At 42.7% G+C, this 19,733-nt stretch overlaps 1 protein-coding gene across 1 annotated transcript in view; it reads right to left on the reverse strand.

Moving 5' to 3' along the window:
• Positions 1-19,733, reverse strand: part of ltbp3 (latent transforming growth factor beta binding protein 3) — a 38,633-nt gene that overhangs the window by 12,389 nt on the left and 6,511 nt on the right. Inside the window, 13 exon segments of the mRNA XM_030746032.1 lie at positions 4,644-4,772; positions 5,652-5,729; positions 5,971-6,034; positions 6,116-6,129; positions 6,224-6,277; positions 6,280-6,303; positions 6,306-6,317; positions 7,469-7,624; positions 7,762-7,878; positions 8,908-8,994; positions 11,124-11,229; positions 11,324-11,487; positions 11,580-11,855. Coding sequence (XP_030601892.1) covers positions 4,644-4,772; positions 5,652-5,729; positions 5,971-6,034; positions 6,116-6,129; positions 6,224-6,277; positions 6,280-6,303; positions 6,306-6,317; positions 7,469-7,624; positions 7,762-7,878; positions 8,908-8,994; positions 11,124-11,229; positions 11,324-11,487; positions 11,580-11,855 — 1,281 coding nt within the window.

The raw sequence follows: 19,733 nt of genomic DNA on the forward strand, positions 1-19,733 counted from the left end.
CTAGACAACAGGGGTGAGAGAAAGAGAAAAGTGAAAGTGGTATATAATACAGACAGACTGCAGAGGCTCACAGAGCTTAGGGGACAGATGGCGCTGATCCCAGGAAGTGTTTTTCATGAGGAACGAATGTTAGTCCGTTGGCGAGCTCAACTGCCTCTCACTCAGATCAGCTAAAAAATAAATAAATAATTAAAAAACAACTACATAGCTGCTGTTTGCTTATTTCACTCTTAAAAAATGTGTATACACATTTGTCAGGAGATTAAAATAAAGTTTTTTCATCTTAGTCCTACTGTGATTCAGCTTTTTGACCAGTCATTGCAGACACTTGTGACACTTATCATGCGCAGTTTGAACAAAAGTGACTTACAAAGCTCGCCTGCTTTCGCATTTTACCAAATATACCCGCAAATAAAAGAAATAAAACATGTCTTTAAAGGGGCATTCCAATAATTTTATGACCTTTGTTCAGTTTACTTGCTGGATGTTACCTGAGAGTATTAATAAACAGGGTGGGTGTGTTGAAGACTGCATGCTATGCAATTCTGACAATTCTTTGTTTTAATTTATCACTTGTGAGCAAACACTTACTTTGAAAGCCAAATAAAACTCTGGCCACTGCCCAAAATTGAGTTTTTTCTACTGTATAAGCAAAAATACTGACCATAAGTAGTAGGTATGTGTCATGCCTTGAATGCCTGAGCTATAACATGTACATAATACCTGCATAACGTGACTAGGCCAATACAATGAAATTTGAGATCAGACATAATTCAGCACCTCCGCTATTCTCTGAGACCAATGCAATAGAAAAAATGTAAGAAAATATGTAAATTATTCTTGTCATGTGTCTATTTTTATGACTGAAAGAGCTTAAGGCACTGCACCTTAGGTAAACACATGCCAACACTGAAATAGTGAAATAGTACAAATAAGTGATGATCAAAAGTTCAAAAGTCACAAAACATTAATGACAAGCAGTTTCCCCCACAGGTTCGATCACATCTTTGTGCCACCCGGAAACATTTTTCACCTGGACTGCTTGGAGTGCATTTCTGTATTTAGTTATATTTACGGCACATATGTTGCCAGATGGACGAAGATGCTGTCATGTCCTGGGCCGGTGGCCCAGTGTTTTATGTTTTCTTGATATGGTTTCCGTTTTCTCAGGTTGTTTTGTTATCTGTTATAGTTGCCTTCAGTTATTTCTAGTTCCTTGTGTCTCTCTGTATTCTGTGTCAGGTTGGCGTCTCTGTTCCCTTGTCATACTTCCTGTTTTATTTTGATATCCATCTAGCCCCTGTCTGTTGTATTCAGTTTTGCTTCCCTCTGGTCTCGTCTTGGTTATCAGTGTCACCTGTGTTCCCACCTGTTTCCTCTTCCCTCATCAGCCCTTCTGTGTATTTAAGTCCTGCGTTTTCTCTGCCTGTTGTCGTGTCGTTGACGTTATTGTGCCTGCGTGTTCCTGTGTTCCCCGTGTCTTCCCTTCGTCTCCCTTCCAAGGGTTTTGTATTTGTTTTTCCCTACATAAATAAATACCTTTAAGTTATGCCACTCTCTGGAGTCCCTCGTGTTGGCCCTTCCTCGCCCGTTTTCTTCCCGGCCATGACAGAACGACGCGACCAAACTATGGACCCCGCGGACACCAGGAGCCCCCCCGAGCAAGAGGAAGTGATTTTGGAGCTCATAGATCTCTCCAGGAAATCATTCATGCCACTGATGAACCCCGCCGGATAATTCAGGCAATTTTCTGCTGCAGACTTTTTTCTTCCTCCACTTGGCTCCTCACCCATCCTGACACTGCCTCACTTGCCCATTCCATAATCATGCTCTGGAAAAAATTTACAAGCTGAACTGTTTAATATTGGTCACCCTGTCCAGGGCAAGGACACAACCTTTTTCCTCCAAGCCATCGCTAATTCACCTCTCCTGCAGCCGGTCATCTCACCTCCGTCGTCTCCTCCGCTCCGCTGCAGCTCAGCACCACAGGCGCTGCCTCGCTTTCCGGATCCGCCGTCATCCCTTCAACTCACCTCTCCCACCTCGTCCTCGTCATTCTCACCGTTTCACGCACAGCCCACCGCCTCCCCGGACCTCTCTTGGCTGCCAGATGACGTGGAGGTTATCGATTCACCTCTGCTGGTGGACATCCTGGATGCTGAGAATCGTGCTTCCCACTCCAACAGAACGCGAAGGAAACAGCGCACCCGGCATCGCCGTACTCCTCCCCAGTCACTCTCGCCTCAGTCAGCTGTAGCTCCCCCTCAGTCGCAGTGTTCCCAGTCAGCTGTAGCTCCCCCTCAGTCGCAGTGTTCCCAGTCAGCTGTAGCTCCCCCTCAGTCGCAGTGTTCCCAGTCAGCTGTAGCTCCAGCTCCCTTAGCTCCAGCTCCCCCTGCACCCGTACCTGTTCCGCGGGTGGGGGCAGCCAGGTCCAAGCCTTCGCATCAGTTTTCAGGGTTAGCTGCAGCAGCACGGTCTCAGTCAGCCTCGGTGGCTCTCCCGCGCCCTCAGTCAGCCGTAGCCCCAGCCTCAGCTCACTCCCAGCCTTCTCAGTCAGCTGTAGCTCAGTCCCAGTCTACGCAGCCAGATCTCCCTAGCTCTCGGTCAGTTTCCACGCAGCCAGATCTCCCTGGCTCGCAGTCTGCTCTCTCTGGCTCGCAGCCAGCCGCTCTCCCTCGTCCTCAGTCAGCTCCAGCTCTAGCCTCCGCTCCGTCCCCGTCGGCTCCTGCTCCCTCTGTAATTTTGGTTCCCTTAGCTTCCCCAGTGTCAGCTTCCCCGATTCCAGTTCCTTCCCAGTCAGGTTCCCTGTCAGTCTCAGCAGCTTCTCTGTCTCAGCCCCAGTCTCTCCCGTCGACTGCTGTAGAGTCTCTGGTCTCTGAGTCAGAGTCCCAGTTAGCTCCCCTGTTGCCATCATTCTCACCAACCGACTCACCTGAACTATGCCCTGCTAAGCAGCCCCAGTCATTGGAGGAGACGGCCGTGCGCCCTGCAGTGCAGCCGGGGAGTCCTGAACCTCTGTCCGAGCCGTTGGGGGTCTCCGCTCAGTCCGAGCCGTTGGGGGTCTCCGCTCAGTCCGAGCCGTTGGGGGTCTCCGCTCAGTCCGAGCGCTCCGCGCCGTTGGGGGTCTCCGCTCAGTCCGAGCGCTCCGCGCCGCCTGAGGGTTCCCCACCAGAGCCCGGGGTCGCCCGTCTCCGCCGCCGCATGCCCCACGGTCGGCCTCCAGTGCCTGCTCCTCGTCGCTGCTGGGAGCGCGGTCGGCCTCCTTCATTGGGACTCTGCTTTGTGGCCCCTTGGCCTGTGCGGCCCCCTGAACTGTATTTTTTTTTTTTTTTTTTGTTCTGGGTTTCCCATGGACTCCCCTGAACTGAACTGTTTTTCCCCTGCCGTTTGCTGTTTTGTTTTGTCTTGGCTCCTGTTCTGTTCATTGTTTGATGCCTGTATTTGACATTGGAGCTATCCGGCCTTGTGCTGTCGCTTTTTGTTTCGTCCTGTTTTTTTCTTCTCATCCCTGTGTTTTGTTCTTGTTTTTGGACTGTTGTTCAGCCTTGTGCCATTGCTTTTGTTTATTCTGTTCCTTTTGCTTATTGTCTTTTTGCCCTTGTGCTCTAGCCTTGCCCCAGTGCTTCCTTGTGTTTTGGTTTTTGTTCCCGGACTTTGTTGCCCCTGCTCGGTTTTGTTTTTTTTGTTTTTTTGTTTTTTTCCCCAGTGTTTTGGTTTTGTCCCTGGGCCTTCTTCCTTGCTGCTCCCTGCCTGGGTTTTGTTTTTGTTTCGGGCCCTCCTTCCTGGTCCCCCGCCTCCCGCCCTGGTCTGGTTTTTTGTCTTGGCCGTCGGGAGCCGGCCTTTGAGGGGGGGGGGGGGGGTACTGTCATGTCCTGGGCCGGTGGCCCAGTGTGTTATGTTTTCTTGATATGGTTTCCGTTTTCTCAGGTTGTTTTGTTATCTGTTATAGTTGCCTTCAGTTATTTCTAGTCCCTCGTGTCTCTCTGTATTCTGTGTCAGGTTGGCGTCTCTGTTCCCTTGTCATACTTCCTGTTTTATTTTGATATCCATCTAGCCCCTGTCTGTTGTATTCAGTTTTGTTTCCCTCTGGTCTCGTCTTGGTTATCAGTGTCACCTGTGTTCCCACCTGTTTCCTCTTCCCTCATCAGCCCTTCTGTGTATTTAAGTCCTGCATTTTCTCTGCCTGTCGCGTCGTTGACGTTATTGTGCCTGCGTGGTCCTGTGTTCCCCGTGTCTTCCCTTCGTCTCCCTTCCAAGGGTTTTGTATGTGTTTTTCCCTACATAAATAAATACCTTTAAGTTATGCCACTCTCTGGAGTCCCTCGTGTTGGCCCTTCCTCGCCCGTTTCTTCCCCGGCCATGACAGATGCTCAGTTCATTTTTGCGTTTTGTCTGTCTGCAGGTGTTTTGTGAGTTGCAGTGTGTTCAGCTCTTGCTGTAATGTTTCAGTGACTACTACTTGAAATTCATGGAGAGATTTTTTTTTTTTTTTTTTTTTTTTGATATAATGTGAAATTTCAGTCAAAGGTAAGTTTTAATTCACAAAAACATCTATTGTTGCAGTCCGTTCACTATGATTGAGAAACATAAAATAAAGAAACTACTCCCTACTGGCACCTCCTGTCTCTACCATTGTCTCTTACCCTCACAGATGTTCCTCTGCGGGTTGAGATGGTAGCCAGGATAGCAGTGACAGATGTGACCATTCAGGCTGTTCACACATTCTCCATGACCACAAATGTTTCTGCTCAGCCTGCATTCATCTGTCTCTGCTTCAAGGAGGAAACAAAGAGCGTCATCATATATATATGAACATGCATATATATGGATACATTGATGCAGAAAGCTGAAAATGTCCATGCCATGCCTAACTTCTGTCTCTGGCCATGTTCACATTATAGCAGCAATGATTTTTTTTTTTTTTTTTTTTTTTTTTTTTTTTCCACATCAAAGTGAATGACAGAGGCCAATCAAAGAAGACCGACTGAAGCTGACTTCAAAGAGAAATTGCAGTTCAGGAGGACTCTCTAGAAAATCATAAATCTGCACACAAGACAGACCAGAAGAAAGCAGCGGAAGCACAAAAGCCTAGCTCTGTGAACGCTTTGGGATTGCTGTCAGTGTTTATCACTGATAGAACTGGGGACAGTTTTCCGTTTCATTTTATGGAAATGGAGTGTGTATCACATCACCTGCTCCTAAATACCAGCACACGTCACCTCCATAAAACCAAGAGAGTGTGAACATAGCCTTAAGGCTGGTTCATGCTTCACGGTCGAATGCACATGACATGCACGGTGCCCCAAAGCATCAGCTAATCATTAAAAAAAAGCATGCGTCAGACTAGATTTAGCCTACTTGACTTATTTTTTCCTTTCTGTTTATGTATGGCACCATGGATCGGTTAAGCCTTAAAAATCGAGTGCATCACATGACAAATGCTGTTCACAGCATGGAGAAAGTCAACATGTCATTTGTGGGAAATGAACCCAAAGCTCACCACAGCATCTTCTCTTACTGGGGAACGTGGAGAGCTAGATTTTCTATACTCGTGGTGCATGAAACATAAGCCAGCATTTATAATTGTAACCCTTTATGAGGTTAATAGAGAGAGATCTTTAAGCCGGTTTGAAGTTTTGTGTGAGACTCACGGAAGACTTTTGTCTGTGTTTCGAAGGGGTCATTGCCTGGAGTCATTCGGATGATTGTCGGAAGGGTGGGTTTAATAACTGTGGATCCAACAGAGAAGAAGTGAAGTGGGCAGGCTTCAGCAGGAACTATGACATGTTGAACGTTAGTCCTCATATCTGATCATGCTTGACAATATTCAGTCTACAGTGCTGCTACAGTTAGCAGCAAGAAAGAAATGTTCCTGTCACTGTGGATTTAGTGAATAAATGCCACTTTCAGTGTGTTTTTATCACTGGGGATATTAATGACTCAGGCTGGTGACCCTGGAGGTGCGTTTACCGGGCACACGAGGACCGCTGGTGCTGGTGGGGACCTGGTGCGCAGTGGTTGTCTCTGGGTGCCTCTGCAAGAGAGAATCGCATTTTAAAAGAGCAAAAATAATAGTTTTTTATTACTGTATTAAAAGACAGAAATTATATTTTACCTCTTTGTCGTCTTCTGAAAGAAAACACAATAGAGGGAAATTTAAACTCTCAATTCACGTGATTCATACAGGATTTAAAAGATTCTTGAAGCACATTTGAGCGCTCACCTTCCTTTTCAGGCTGCGGTATGGTGATTGTCAAGGTCTCTCTTATGTTATGAAAAAGTAGCCTTTCCCAGCAGGGCAGATTTATTGAAGGCCGCTGAAAGGAGAAAAAGAGGAGAGGAATTAAATATTACTTTATTTCACTTTGCGAGAATCTCACATCCTGTAAAATAGGTTGAGTGAGCTTGGAGAGTCATTCTTTCTGGATTTTTAAAAAGCATATGGAAATCCTGAAAACTTGAATCTAAGCTTTGAAACTTTAAAAAGAACACCTTGGATTCCCCTGCCTCTCCACTTTTCCTCCAGACTTCCTCCACTCTTTGTGAAGCTCTTCCAAGTAACTCAATCAGTTTTTTCTTGACAATCCTGCAGTCATCCCAAACGTGCACATTGTTACTTCTGCACCTTTTCCAACCACACTTCCATTAATATACTCTGATGCAGCAGTCTGTGAATAGCCGCCTTTTCAGCAATGACCTTCTGTGGCTCACCCTGATCGTCATCTGGACAACTGTCACGTCAGCAGTCTACCCCGTGATTGTGGTTGCATGTACGGAACTAGACTGAGAGACACATGGTATTTATACTGTTTAAATAGTAATTTACTCAAACTCGAAATTATATATTCTAATAATTTTAAATACTGGATTTCTGATTTGCACAAGCTACAAGTCATAATGATCAAAATTAATACAAAAAAGGCTTGAAATATTTCACTTTATGTGTAATACAGAATATATGAAAGTTTAACTTTATGGATTAAATTATGAAAAGAAAGTGAAAGATATTCTACTTAGTTTATTTTATTGCCTAACAGCTCAATCTTTTTTTTTTAATCTTATCACATTTAACCCATCAGACTGAACAGAGCAGAAACTCTTTATATCTGAGAAGCTGTAATATGATTTATTTTCATTGTATACTGTAGGCTTACTAATGATCAAGTACAGAAAAAATTATTATTATCTCTATTCTGTAAACTTTCATGTCATCAAGAATGAGTTGAGCTGCATAATGATCTGGAAAAATCATTACAATACATTTAACCAAATGATAATAATGATTATTTATTTAAAGAGGAAATCTGTGATGAAATCTCCATCATAAATAAGTAACTTTGATCATAAATATGTTGATGCGCAGCAGGCGGCCCTGACATCACTATTACAACAATGAACACAACGCTGAATGTGGGAGGAAGTAAAACTCCTTATTAACTGAATATTTCTTCCATTGAAATTCGCTCACCTGTGCCCACCTCGGGACATCTTTCACAGTTTTGGCCCCAGGCTTTGCCCACTGTGCAACAGCATACCACCTGGGTGTGGAGGGTTGGCAGCGGGTAATCGCAGCTCCTGGTGTTGGATGCCATCCGGAAGCATTGACCCACCTCGGCTGGAGACTCTAACACAGGAGAAAACTGCTCTGGCAATCTATCCCGACAGTATATCACACAGCTGGAATGAATGTTTCATGTCATTCATGTGGATATGCAATAAAAAGCAGAGAAGTTAAGAAACCCAGAAAGGATTTTTATTCACCAATGCATTGATTCCTCTCCAAGACAAAACCAGATTTGCAGGAACACTTGAAACTGCCCAGTGTGTTCAGACAATCTCCATTCTGACAGACGCCCTGCATGGAGCACTCATTGATATCTTCAGGGGTCAGGAGGTGAGGTGTAAGAAAAGATGAGATTAAAATTGAAATGTAGAAACAGCTCCTAAAGTTGGCTTTAAGTTCTGGTTTGTCCTTGCTGGAAACTACTCCTGGATGCTGTGAAAATGTATTCCTCCTTCCTGATTTGTCAACCATGCATAATATTAGACAAAGATAACATTAGTAAATACAAAATGCAGCTTTTAAATGATAGTTTCATTTATTATGAGGTTAAAAAAGTTATCCAAACCTACCTGTCTAACTGCCCCTAAACCTGATAACTGATTGTGCCACCCTTGGCAGGAAGAACTGCAATCAAGCATTAAACTGGCAATGAGTCTTTCATGATGCTGTGGAGGAATTTTGGCCCACTCTTCTTTGCAGAATTGTTTTAATTCAGCCACACTGGAGGGTTTTCCAACACGAACAGCCTGTTTAAGGTCATGCCAAAACATCTCAATCTGATTTAAATTCAGACTTTGACCAGGCTGCTCCAAAACCTTCTTTCTTTTTTTTTTTTTTGAGCCAGTCAGAGGTGGATTTGCTGGTGTGTTTTGGATCATTGACCTGCTGCATAATCCAAGTGCTTCAGGGCACAAACTGATGGCCAGAGACTCTCCTTCAGGATTTACTGGTAGAGAACAGAATTCATGGTTCCATCAGTTACAGCAAGTTGTCCAGATCCAGCAAAGCAGCTCCAGACTATCACGCTACCACCACCATGTTTCACAGTATGTTTTTAGTTTTATGCCAGATGTAACAGGACTCAAACCTTCCAAAAGTTCAGCTTTTTGGCCATTTTTTGAGCTTTTCCACACAGAGGCAGATAGGTTTTGAAAGCGTTTTTCCTTAATAAATGAAGCCATCATTTAAAAACTGCATTTTGTATTTATTATCCTTGTCTAATATTAAAATGTGTTTGATGATCTGAAACATTTTAAGTTACATTTAACAAATGTGCAAAAAACAAAATGAAATAAGGAAGGGGGCAAATTCTTTTTCCTAGCAGTGCACATCCTGAGTTTTACCTTTACAGTGAGTGCTGTTGAATCTTTTATAGCCTTGGGGACAGGCAGAGCCATAATCTTCCACAATGGTCTGTTTGACTGATGCATCTGAGGAAGGACACAGCAAAGCACACAGGTAAAGGTCTATGAAAAGCAGAGAGAAGGGATGCAGGTGGCTGATAAGAGACAAAATAAAACTGTAAAGCCCTAATTACCAGTATAATTAAATAAGAGCTGGATTATTAATCATCACCAATGTCAAAACGCTAACAATTTCAAATGAAATTGTACAAGATGTTTAAGCACCCACCAGGTGTTATCCTGAATCCACCACGTTGCAATTTTTGTATACCTGAAATACTACAACAGCCCTTTACAACCAAACAGGTGCAATAACTGCAAATCAGCTGATCTCAGTGCCAGCACACATCATCTCTGCCTCAGCTCTTCTCATCTGTAAATCTCATACAAGGTTTTTACGTTTCCCTCAAGTTGCTGCAGATTTGCAACCCAGCTCCACCCCTGCTCGTTCTTTCATGCTGTGTCTGACAATCAATATTGTATCTGTCGTGATACCTGTTCTGCTTTGTCCATGCGATCTTTCTGCTGCTCTACTCACCTCCAGGTTTCCACATATACAGACTGAAAACAGGGGAGTTCCTACACCAAAGTCATGACACTACATATAAATTACTGCAGGTAAAAATAACAGCCTTCTTTTGACTCTAGCGGTGGTCCTGACAGAACTGCTTGCGTGTTTGCACAACACTTTGTTCTTCTCTCTTAAGCTCTTTCCTACACAAAACTGCTTCCACAACTCAAACAGGTTTACTGAGGTCTGTAGGATTTTTATTATTCCAAAAAAAAAAAAAAGAAGTCGTAGTTTTTAAATGCCAATAATGAAGTTCAGTGAGAGGACTGCCACCATTGCATAGTCTCCCTGTGTGTTCTTGGGTTCTCTGCAGGTACTCTGGCTTCCTCCCATAGTCCAGAGACATGACCTTGGACTGTGGAAGCCAGAATTGGTGATTTAAAATCACCAGTTAGGTTAATTGCTGATTTTAAATCGCCCATAAGTGCGACTGCGTACATGAACGGTTGTATGTCTGTCTGTGTGTGCTTTGTGACAGACTGGCCACCTGTTTGGGGTGTACCACATCTCTCACCCAATGACAGCTGGGATAGACTCCAACACCCTCACTGCACCCCTAATCAAGTTGTCTAATCAAGAAGCCGTGGAGAAAAGACATCAGTGCATCATTGTTTGGGGTGTAAACAAGGTTTATTTGATTAATGTCTCACTCTACTCCTGTAATACTTGGTCTGGACAAACCTCTCTTTTTCTTTTTGTTTTCTTTTCTAATCACAGGTTGCTTGCTAGAGATCTGACTGAATAATCCTTTCATGAGACCTGAAATAATAAACCACAATATTCTCCTCCTTCTTCTTACTGTTCTACTTTCCTTGAGGGGGTGAAAACATGTGAAGGCGTTTTACGACAGAGCCGTGGAAACGCTGCATATTGTGAAATCACAATGGAAACAGAGGCAACATCACAGCTTACCTTTATCAACTCATTAAAAAAAAAACAAAACAGAGGAGCCTAAAAATAGAAGCATGTGTAAAAAAAAAAAAACAGACAGCACTTTTGGCAAAAACAGCTTTCGAAAGACTAACCGCGATCAGGTTTTGTCAAAGGCCACATTGTCTGAGCCAGAACTGAGAGATGGAATAATAGCGGAGTGGAAAAATCTGAGTAGCCAAGATTTTCTTGAAAATTTGATCTTCTGGAGTGTGATGACAGTCCTGCACTGGGCAGGCCCATAGGAACATGCTTAACTAGAGGGTTATTTTCCACATTCCCTTTTTCTGCCTCACTGTCTGGGTGTAATTCTCATAATTTCTTCCTTTTCACATACCCAACCTTACCACTAACTTTCATGTACGCATTCAGACACTTTTCCTTTTAAAGAGGTATGAAGTGATTGTTTTAATCCAGGGCCGTAATTTCAGAAGGTATAAATTGGTGGGAATGCTTGACATTTTTGGCTCAATAAACAGTAATTTTATACATTGGAACACACAAGATGTTGATTAGAATTTTAAAAAATCTGAATACTGAAGACTTTTTTTTAAGTATAAAGACTAGATATGATTAAATGTGATTAAATAAGTGTATATGATATTCATAAAGTGGGAAAAAAAAAATGAAATAAGACATTGCTTGAGGTACTCACATGGTAATTTGGGGCACTGATAACATTTGTTTTGTCCCCATGAATTCCCCACACTGCCACAGCAATCCTCCTGATTGGTCAGAACAGGAAGTGGGGTGCTGTTGCACTAAAGCACCAAAATGGAGAAACATTATGAATGGAAAACACGTGCCTATATTTCGGGCTGAAAATCCACTACTGCGAGCAGGGTCTAAACTCACAGCTTGTTTGGGCGTGGTCTCCTGAAAACAGCGCCCCTTTGGTTTGCGTCTAATCTGGAAGTGGCGTGGCCCTGTCTTATGAGGGGGCTTGATATCCGAGGCGTCAAGAGGGTGAATCACTACAGAGGTGTCTGGCGTGTGGTGAACACGTACATTAAACTGCACTGGAAGAGAAAAGGTAGATATCAGAGGAAAGAAGTATGATGGGAAGAAAAACTATCCCAATCTGAGAGGTGCAGAGGGAGATGATAGGTACCTTCTGAGGAGTGATGTCCCGGTTGTGACAAGGGGACGGTGAAGATCGACGTTGACGATGTTTGTGTGAACTGGCTGCGGCTTATGCCTGGCTGCTCCCCAAATTTCGGGCCATCTGGCTTCAAAGCTACGGGGTACACAGGCTGCTTGTTGCCTCGCGCTGCCTGAGCTTGCTGAAGTGGAAACTGGCAGAGTCGACCGGTGAAGCCAGGAGGGCACAGGCAGTGCTTCCTTGAGCTGCATACTCCTCCATTCAAACATGTCAGGGGACACACAACTGCAAAGAGACGGGACACGAATTTGTCATGCAGAGACGTCACATCAGAGGAGTGGAAGAGGGAGATCTTAGAAATATAAGTTAATTAAACAGTATTTGTTTTAGTTTATATTGAAATCCATCAATATGAATTCATTAGTCTCATCATACTGAAACCGCTGAGTTCAGAGACAGACTTTTTATATGAGCTCTCATAGAGTAATGTGAACAGCCTGATGATTTAGTAATGTATAGGATAAATATAGTAGGAGACCAAATGCTTTGGAGCACAAGCAGGGCCGTGTAAAATCTTCACTTTGAACTGTACCGCTGTAAAAATCCCATCGGGTTGACGGGTCCCTGCAGCCAGTCGGCTCGAGCAGGAAAGCAGGTAAAGTCACTGATCTGTATAACAGCTTCACTCTGACATATGGGAAAGATCTTGAAGTCCGTGGGAAAGTGGCTGGCCTTCAAGATATATACAGTACTGACTGCAGGTTTATTAGGTTCCCCATTGTGTTTATTTAAGTGCAAAGTTCTTGAAATTCCCACAATAAGAACAATCGCAGGAAAGAGATAAGAGAGAGAGCAGGGCTTTAGGAAAACAGCGAGCATACATGAATCCAAAGAGAGACATAAAACCCAGACAAGCTAGTGGAGCAATAGTGAAAGTTTAGTCATGCAGGCCATTTTTGTGCTTCTTTCCATGTTAGCTGATTGCAACATCTAAAATTTTGGGACACCTGAGCGTCAGTAACACAGCCAGAAATATGCTGTGATCCTGAATTAGCATCATAAGCCATATAAATACTTAAGACCAAAATACAGAAAAACAATCAAGACAGATATTATTAAATACATTGCAATTACATCCCACAGCAGTATATACTCACCGGCCCCTTCATTAGGTGCACCTATTGACCTGCTCAATAAAGCAAATATCTAATCAGCCAATCACATGGCAGCAAATCAGTGCATCTAGACATGTAGAAATAATCATGATGACCTGATGAAGTTCAAACTGCACCTCAGTATTGATTCAAGAGACTCTGAATGTGGCATGGTGGCTTGTACTAGACAAGCTGGTCTGAATATTTCAAAAAAAAAAAAATCCAGTTTCTGGCAGAAAATGTCTTGTTGATGCCAGAGGTCAGAGGAGAATGGACAGACTGCTTTGAACTGGCAGGCAACAATAATTCAAATAACCACTTATTACAACCAAGGTATGCAGAAGAGTATCACAGGCATGCACAACATGCCGAACCCTGAAGCAGAACACCACACTCAGGGCCATTCCTGTACACTAAGAACAGGAAACTGAGGCTATAGTTCACCTGGGCTCATCACACAAGAACAATAGAAGATAATAGAATAGAAGACTGGAAAATAGAAGATTGGAGGAACATTGCCCAGCCTGGTGACTCTCAATTTCTGCTGGAACATTCAGACGGTAGGGTCAGAATTTGGTGTAAACGTGAAAGCATGGATCCATCCTGCCTTGCACCAACAGTTCAGGCTCCTGGTGGTGGTGTAATAGTGTGGGGATATTTTCATGGCACATTTGGGCCCCTTAGTGGCAATTGAGCATCAGCTGAACAACAGCCTTCTTGAGTATTGTTGCTGACCATGTCCATCTGTTTATAACCACAGTGTACCCATCTTCTGATGGCTGCTTCCAGCAGTATAACAGACCATGTCATAAAGTTCAAATCATCTCAGACTGGTTTCTTGAACATGAAAATGAGTCCACTGTACTCAAATGACCTCCAGAGTCACCACATTTCAATCCAACAGAGCACCTTTGGGATGTGGAGGAACAGGAGATTCACATCATTGATGTGCAGCTGAAAAATCTGCAGCAACTGTGCGATGCCGTCATATCAGTATGGGCCAAAAGTTTGGAGATTTTCCAGCACCTTGTTGAATCTATGCCATGAAGAATGAAAGCAGTTCTGAAGGGAAAAAGGAGTCCAGCACTAGCAAGGTGTACCTTGCTAGATGCATGCAGTAATAGAAATAAAAGAAATAAGAGAAATAAAAATAAAGATGTCATGACGTCATAAAGACACATGGAAACTATATACTGAAAGGGTGCTGAATGCGAATGTTAGAGTGAAATATCTGAATGCTGAGGAGCACACAGTAAAGGAAGGTCTCAGAAGTTTCATAAACCGCACTGTTTTTCCCAGTGTGCATAAAGATGTTCATCTTTAAGACAGTCTAAGCGTTCCATCTTGTATTACGTAACAAATTTTTTTTCAGTGAGCAAAATACCGCATCTGAGCTTTAAAAAAGAGTCAGCTGGCTAATAAATCCACACCCTTTTTTGATAGTAAATCCGGCACCTGCCAGTAACCTCTGGAAACTCCAAGGAGTTTGTGGTTATAAAGCAGCTGCGGGCACTGCTCATCAATTAAAGAGCTTTATGGGCGCTCTGCTTGTGCCTTTACGTTTAATAGAAAAGTATTATTAGTATTATTAGCTCTCATCAAACTCGCTCCCAAAGGAATATGTGCACCTCCCAGAATGTTGAGCAAGCCCTTTATGAAAAAAAAATGCTAGTTTAGACCTCTGTGAATATCTTTGGGTTTGGAACAAATGGTTGTTTGAACAAAAGAATTAGAGATTATTTAAATGTTATAAGCCAATCAATTAGTCAAGAAAAGAGACAAACTACTTGTTATTTTCTAACACTTGGTCAAAAAAAAAATATATAAACTAGATTACAAAAGACAAAGTGCTCACACTGTGTTTTTGTTTCATTATTCAGCTCCATTGTTCTTAGTTACACCCTCCCTTCTTTTACCCAGATCAAAACATTTTTCCAAATAATGCAGTTCCCTTTGCCAGGAGGCTTTCCCCCCAATTATTTTGCCAGTATGGTTTCCCTTCGTTGTCTTCTTTTCATGTCACTTATAAGCTTCTGTTAAATGCACTCACTGTTGTCACCACTTCAGACTACTGCTTAAACATCCAACATCTCTTCTACATCAATTCTGCTTAATTCCCCAATATTTAAAATGCATTTTTCACCACAGAAATATGCACTATAAAACTTTACACTCCTGCATTGCTACAACATCAACCAGAATTTTAAGCAGTACTCTTGTTCTATATAGTATTTAGGAGAGGAGAGGAGAGGAGAGGAGAGGAGAGGAGGCCTCTTGCTGCTGCTGAGCCAGGTTCACACACATGGAAGTAGTTAGTTGTGGACTGCCAGGGAGTCTGGGCTGTGGCGTAATTAGGGGACTAGATCACTTTAAGCACAGCAGGGACATCCTCATAGAGTGAACGTCTGGCAGAAAAATTAAAAAAACCTCAATGAGACACCCAACAACTGGTAAAAAATATTTTCAATCAGAAGCAATATGGATTCTTCAGAAGCAGTCTACCTATAATACTTTGTGACAATGGTCTTTAACCACTAGGGCTGGGTTGCAGGCAGCAACATGCAGCATCAGGTGGAAAGGCTCAGGCTCAGGCACAGACTGAAGACTACTTAACTCTGACATAAGAGTCCCAGTTCCAAGGTTCAGATTTCACCTCAGAACTGGATTTCAAATGAGAGGAAACTGGGAAAATGAGGGCCTTGAAAATTGAGTTGCAGACACAGAAAGGGAGCCAAAGAACATTTTTCAAATCTTATTACACAATCTAAACGCACAGAGCCTGTGGAAACGACTAACTGTAGGCAGTCTGGATTTAAGCTGGGATGGTGTCTGAATGAGACTTGATGTAGAGGTCAGATTTCTTGGGTGGAGACAGGGCATGGAGTCCTGTAAATGAAACCTGATGCAACATGCAACAATGCTAATTACAGAAACCATATTCTGTGGATACCACACATCTGCTGCTTGCTGCATGATTATACTGTATATCACATCTATTGTTCCCGTGACTGGTCTATTTTTGCACTATGTGGCTTTGGTATAAAGGATAGTCCAGTTTGGGGTAAAATTTCCCCATCTGCTGACAGGTACTGCCATGATGGCTGCTGAGTGATAAGGCATAACAAGTACTTTGATTAGGGCCATCTTTTTTTCATTTGTCCATTATAAAGAAAATATGTGTATACCTTTAGGTCTGAAAATGTCTGGAGACACAGTAGATTTAAATGAAGCAACCAAGATGTGACTGTTTCACGACTTGAACTGAATTTTTTCGTCTTTAATCCACTGAAGTCTGGTAGATGATCACAGGATCTTTTCCATGGTAAACAGAAAAACCTTCATAACAACCAACCAAAAGCAAGTGCACACTCCAGGAGGCTTTATCAAGGCATCATTTAGACATATCATGCCACAAGAAGAAGACTATACAAGAGTAAATAAAGTGTTCACCACAAGGTGCATTCATCAGCCTCATGAATAAAAAGGTTGCATAAGCCAAAACGAAAAAAAAACAGAGCCCAGCATTTTTTTTGGATGACTGAATCTGTGTTCAACCTGTACTAGACTGAGAGGAAGAAAAAAAATCTATGGAGAAGGTTCTGAAGAGCTCATGGCCTAAACCATATAACATCATCTGTAAAACACTCAAGTCAGTGTGATGCATGAGCATGCCTGGCTTCCAGTGGCGAGAAGCAGCTGGATGAAATCTGAAGTGTCTAGAGCTATACTTTCTGCTCAGATTCAGGGCTGAGGAAGGTTTCCAGGCTCACCAGAGTTACATATCAAGTCAAAGCTCCAACAGCAGGTGGTATTACAACTGCATATCATGCCTGTGTTATCCTGATTGTTGGATTCTGTTTAAATCAGTTCTCTCGTGTCTGTTTGCTCTCAGAGCACCCTGAGCGCTGAAGAATCCTTGCTATAATAACATAAGGTGAAACCACTCCTTCACATCTGCCCCCTTCATTTAAGTTCGAGTTCTGCACAGGCTAATGTTTTCTGCAGATTTTGTTTGTAAGTGGGTGTGTTTGTTTGTGTGTGTGAGACAGTGCTATTAAGTCAAGGGTGTATCACCTCCTCAGAATGGCTGCTGCGGTGAAGCGACTGCACCACATTACAAGCTGAAAAGGGCACAAAGCTTAAAAGCTGAGATCATAACAAAGGGTTTTACTCTCCAGCGGACTTTCCCTCTAAATCATCACCTTGGAGTTCATTAGGAGAATTTATAATCCAAAATTGCTCACTGACTCCATCTGTCAGTTAGCTTAGCGTCTCGGAGGCAGCCGCCCTCTGTTTTCTACCACACCTCTGTCTTCACAGATCTAACACATTCCTGAGACTAGAGGTGGTGTGTTATTAAAAATCAAACGTGCCTACTGTAAGAGTTATTTGGTGGTCTGAATGAATGTGAGGCATGAACAGGACTGGCTGTCTGAGTGCTGGGACGTGGAACATGTGCATCTGAAGCAGCTATTTTGTCATGAACAATATTTTCCGCATGTTTAAAGACAACTGAAGAAGTTGAGAAGAGTCCAGGATTTAAAGATTACTCATTCTGCGTCTGTGCCAGCCAGATCCAAATAAAGTTTTTAATAAATAACTTTTGTAACTTCAGCTAATTTTAACGTAGAAACACTGCACTATTTAATATTTTAGATCTGTCTTTCCAAAATATGGTTCCAGTTGAGCTAAGAAAGCATTTGAAGTCGACCTTACGCTTTGCTGTCATGCTTTTAAAACCGAATTTAATTTTGAATGCCAGGTTCCCTGTTCGTTCCAAGAGTCAGGAAGCTTATAATTTTCCCACCCACAACTGACTTCAGAAGAAAGACATGAACAGCACACAGAAGTATGTCAAGTGATGTACAAATGAGAAGGAACGCAGTCTATTTATTACAAATATATATGAAGTATATGTTAATGTGAGCGACTAAAGCAACATGAGAGAGATGTAAAATCCACAGACTAAGAATAATGTGTTGTTTCAGTGGATTATTGTGATTCCCAGACAATTATTTCTTTGAGAAAAAAAAAACAGATTTACATTCCTCAACTGCTACGTAAGAAAGCCCAGTGTAACGAGCAAGATGTACATAAAAGAAACCATGTAAATCCAAAAACACCCCACAAAGAAAGAAAGAAAGAAAGAAAGAAAGAAAGAAAGAAAGAAAGAAAGAAAGAAAAGAAAGAAGAAAGTTAGTTGTCCTTTGAGTACCCTGTGAAAAACCCACCCACTCACTTCTGTCTGTCTGGAGATGACGCATCATCAGCCCCCTCCCTCCATGGCGTCCTTTCAGCCGCAGCCGCACCCTCCTAGCACAAAAACAACAAATTACAGTCCTACAGACTGCAACTCACTGAACTGAAAGCTGCTGCAGTCATAATCTTAAACCATACAGATGATCCAATGACCCGATCTGTCCCTTTCTCTTACTACAGTCCTCTGGGTGAACTACAATTAGCAATCTACCCCGTCTGCAAGATTCAGACACCGAAGTCAGTGATGACTCCTGCTGAGTCACTTTCACTGTGATTCAGTCCCTGGATTAGTTTTTGGTCAACATGCCATCGTTGCCCTAATCTTGTCGGCCAGTAGAGGTGCAGGAATACAGACTGCGATACCACCAGGAGTTGTTTTTCCATTGGTAGAGTTTTCAAATTATTACTGAGTAACTGTGAGGCACTCAAACATATTTCATATGACTTATTATGTGTTGTCTCAAACACATAGTAGGTCATCCTCATCAGTATTTCATTAAGATTTCACTTGGTTTATTAGAGGTAATTGCTCATTTATAGCACCACATTCATAGGTTTGGACTCTACTACAGTAGCTTTGCATGATTCACAGTTCTTTATTTTTCTTATACTGAGCCTTGATGCAGCCCCTTAGTTTCATCCACTGTCTAAAAAGAAAAAGCCATTTTAGCGTTAAAGAACACTTTAAGGTCAGCTTTATTTTAATTGGCTCTTGCTTGGCTCGGATGGCTTGGCTTCAGCCACAGTTTCCACAAACACAACCAGGTACTTGAGGGCACTTTCACTGAATTAGGTCCTAAATGAACTAACTGTAAACCTACTAAAAAACATAATTTGTCAGACTTGATTGAAAGCAGAAATTTCTTAAAGTTTAAGCCCAAAACTGATCCAGAATATAAGAGTTGACAGCAGCAACAAAGATCACGGTAGGCTCTCTAAATATTTGGCATAATGGGTCGACTTTAACATTTACAGTGAAACGTAAACACTGCAATTCTATTTTTTTTGCCTCTGTGGTGTCTTTCTAGTATGGAATATGACAGCGATGAGGTTCAACCTTTCAGTCTTCTGCCAGCCTGCCTGAGAGAGCCAAACTAGGCTCAGCACTGTGACCCCGTTTTCATTTTTCCAACCATAACCATTCCAACCAGGGAAGGTTAGAGTTTTTTCTTCTCCTTGACCTGACAGAACTGTGACTAAACAACACTGGCTCCCATAAACAGCTGCCACCAGAGCCACTGTTTAAAAAGAGAAATCATCATATGACTCGCTTCCCTTTACCATCAGCTCCAAAGCAGGAAGCCACATCTCCAAATACACCCACCATCAACTGGCACTGTGAGACCACATACCGCACAAAGTAAGGAGCGACGTATGAAGTGGGTCAGACTCCTGCAGCTGAGCCAGACACTGGGAGTAAATGACATAATCACCGCCTTATGAAAACACAAACCTGCGTACACATTCCTCCTCTCCCCTGTAGAGTTTGGAGCTCCCAGTGCTCCATCAACCCCCAGAAACTCTGGATGGCCTCACTTTCAGCTATCCAAACAACAGTGCTGACCTTTGCCAGAGTCCAGCACTGTCACTGAAGGCTTTCATTACCTCTCTCACACACGGGCTAAAACAACAGTTTGTTAACATTACAAAAACGGGATGATGACAACGACAACTGCTCCTGAGAAACAGAAGCAACCGTCATTAAGGGGATCAGTCTGAGTAAGGAGGGCCGCAATTATCCAAATCTAAA

The sequence above is a fragment of the Archocentrus centrarchus genome, chromosome 14, assembly GCF_007364275.1.
Source record: "Archocentrus centrarchus isolate MPI-CPG fArcCen1 chromosome 14, fArcCen1, whole genome shotgun sequence".
Classification (NCBI taxonomy): Eukaryota; Metazoa; Chordata; class Actinopteri; order Cichliformes; family Cichlidae; genus Archocentrus; species Archocentrus centrarchus.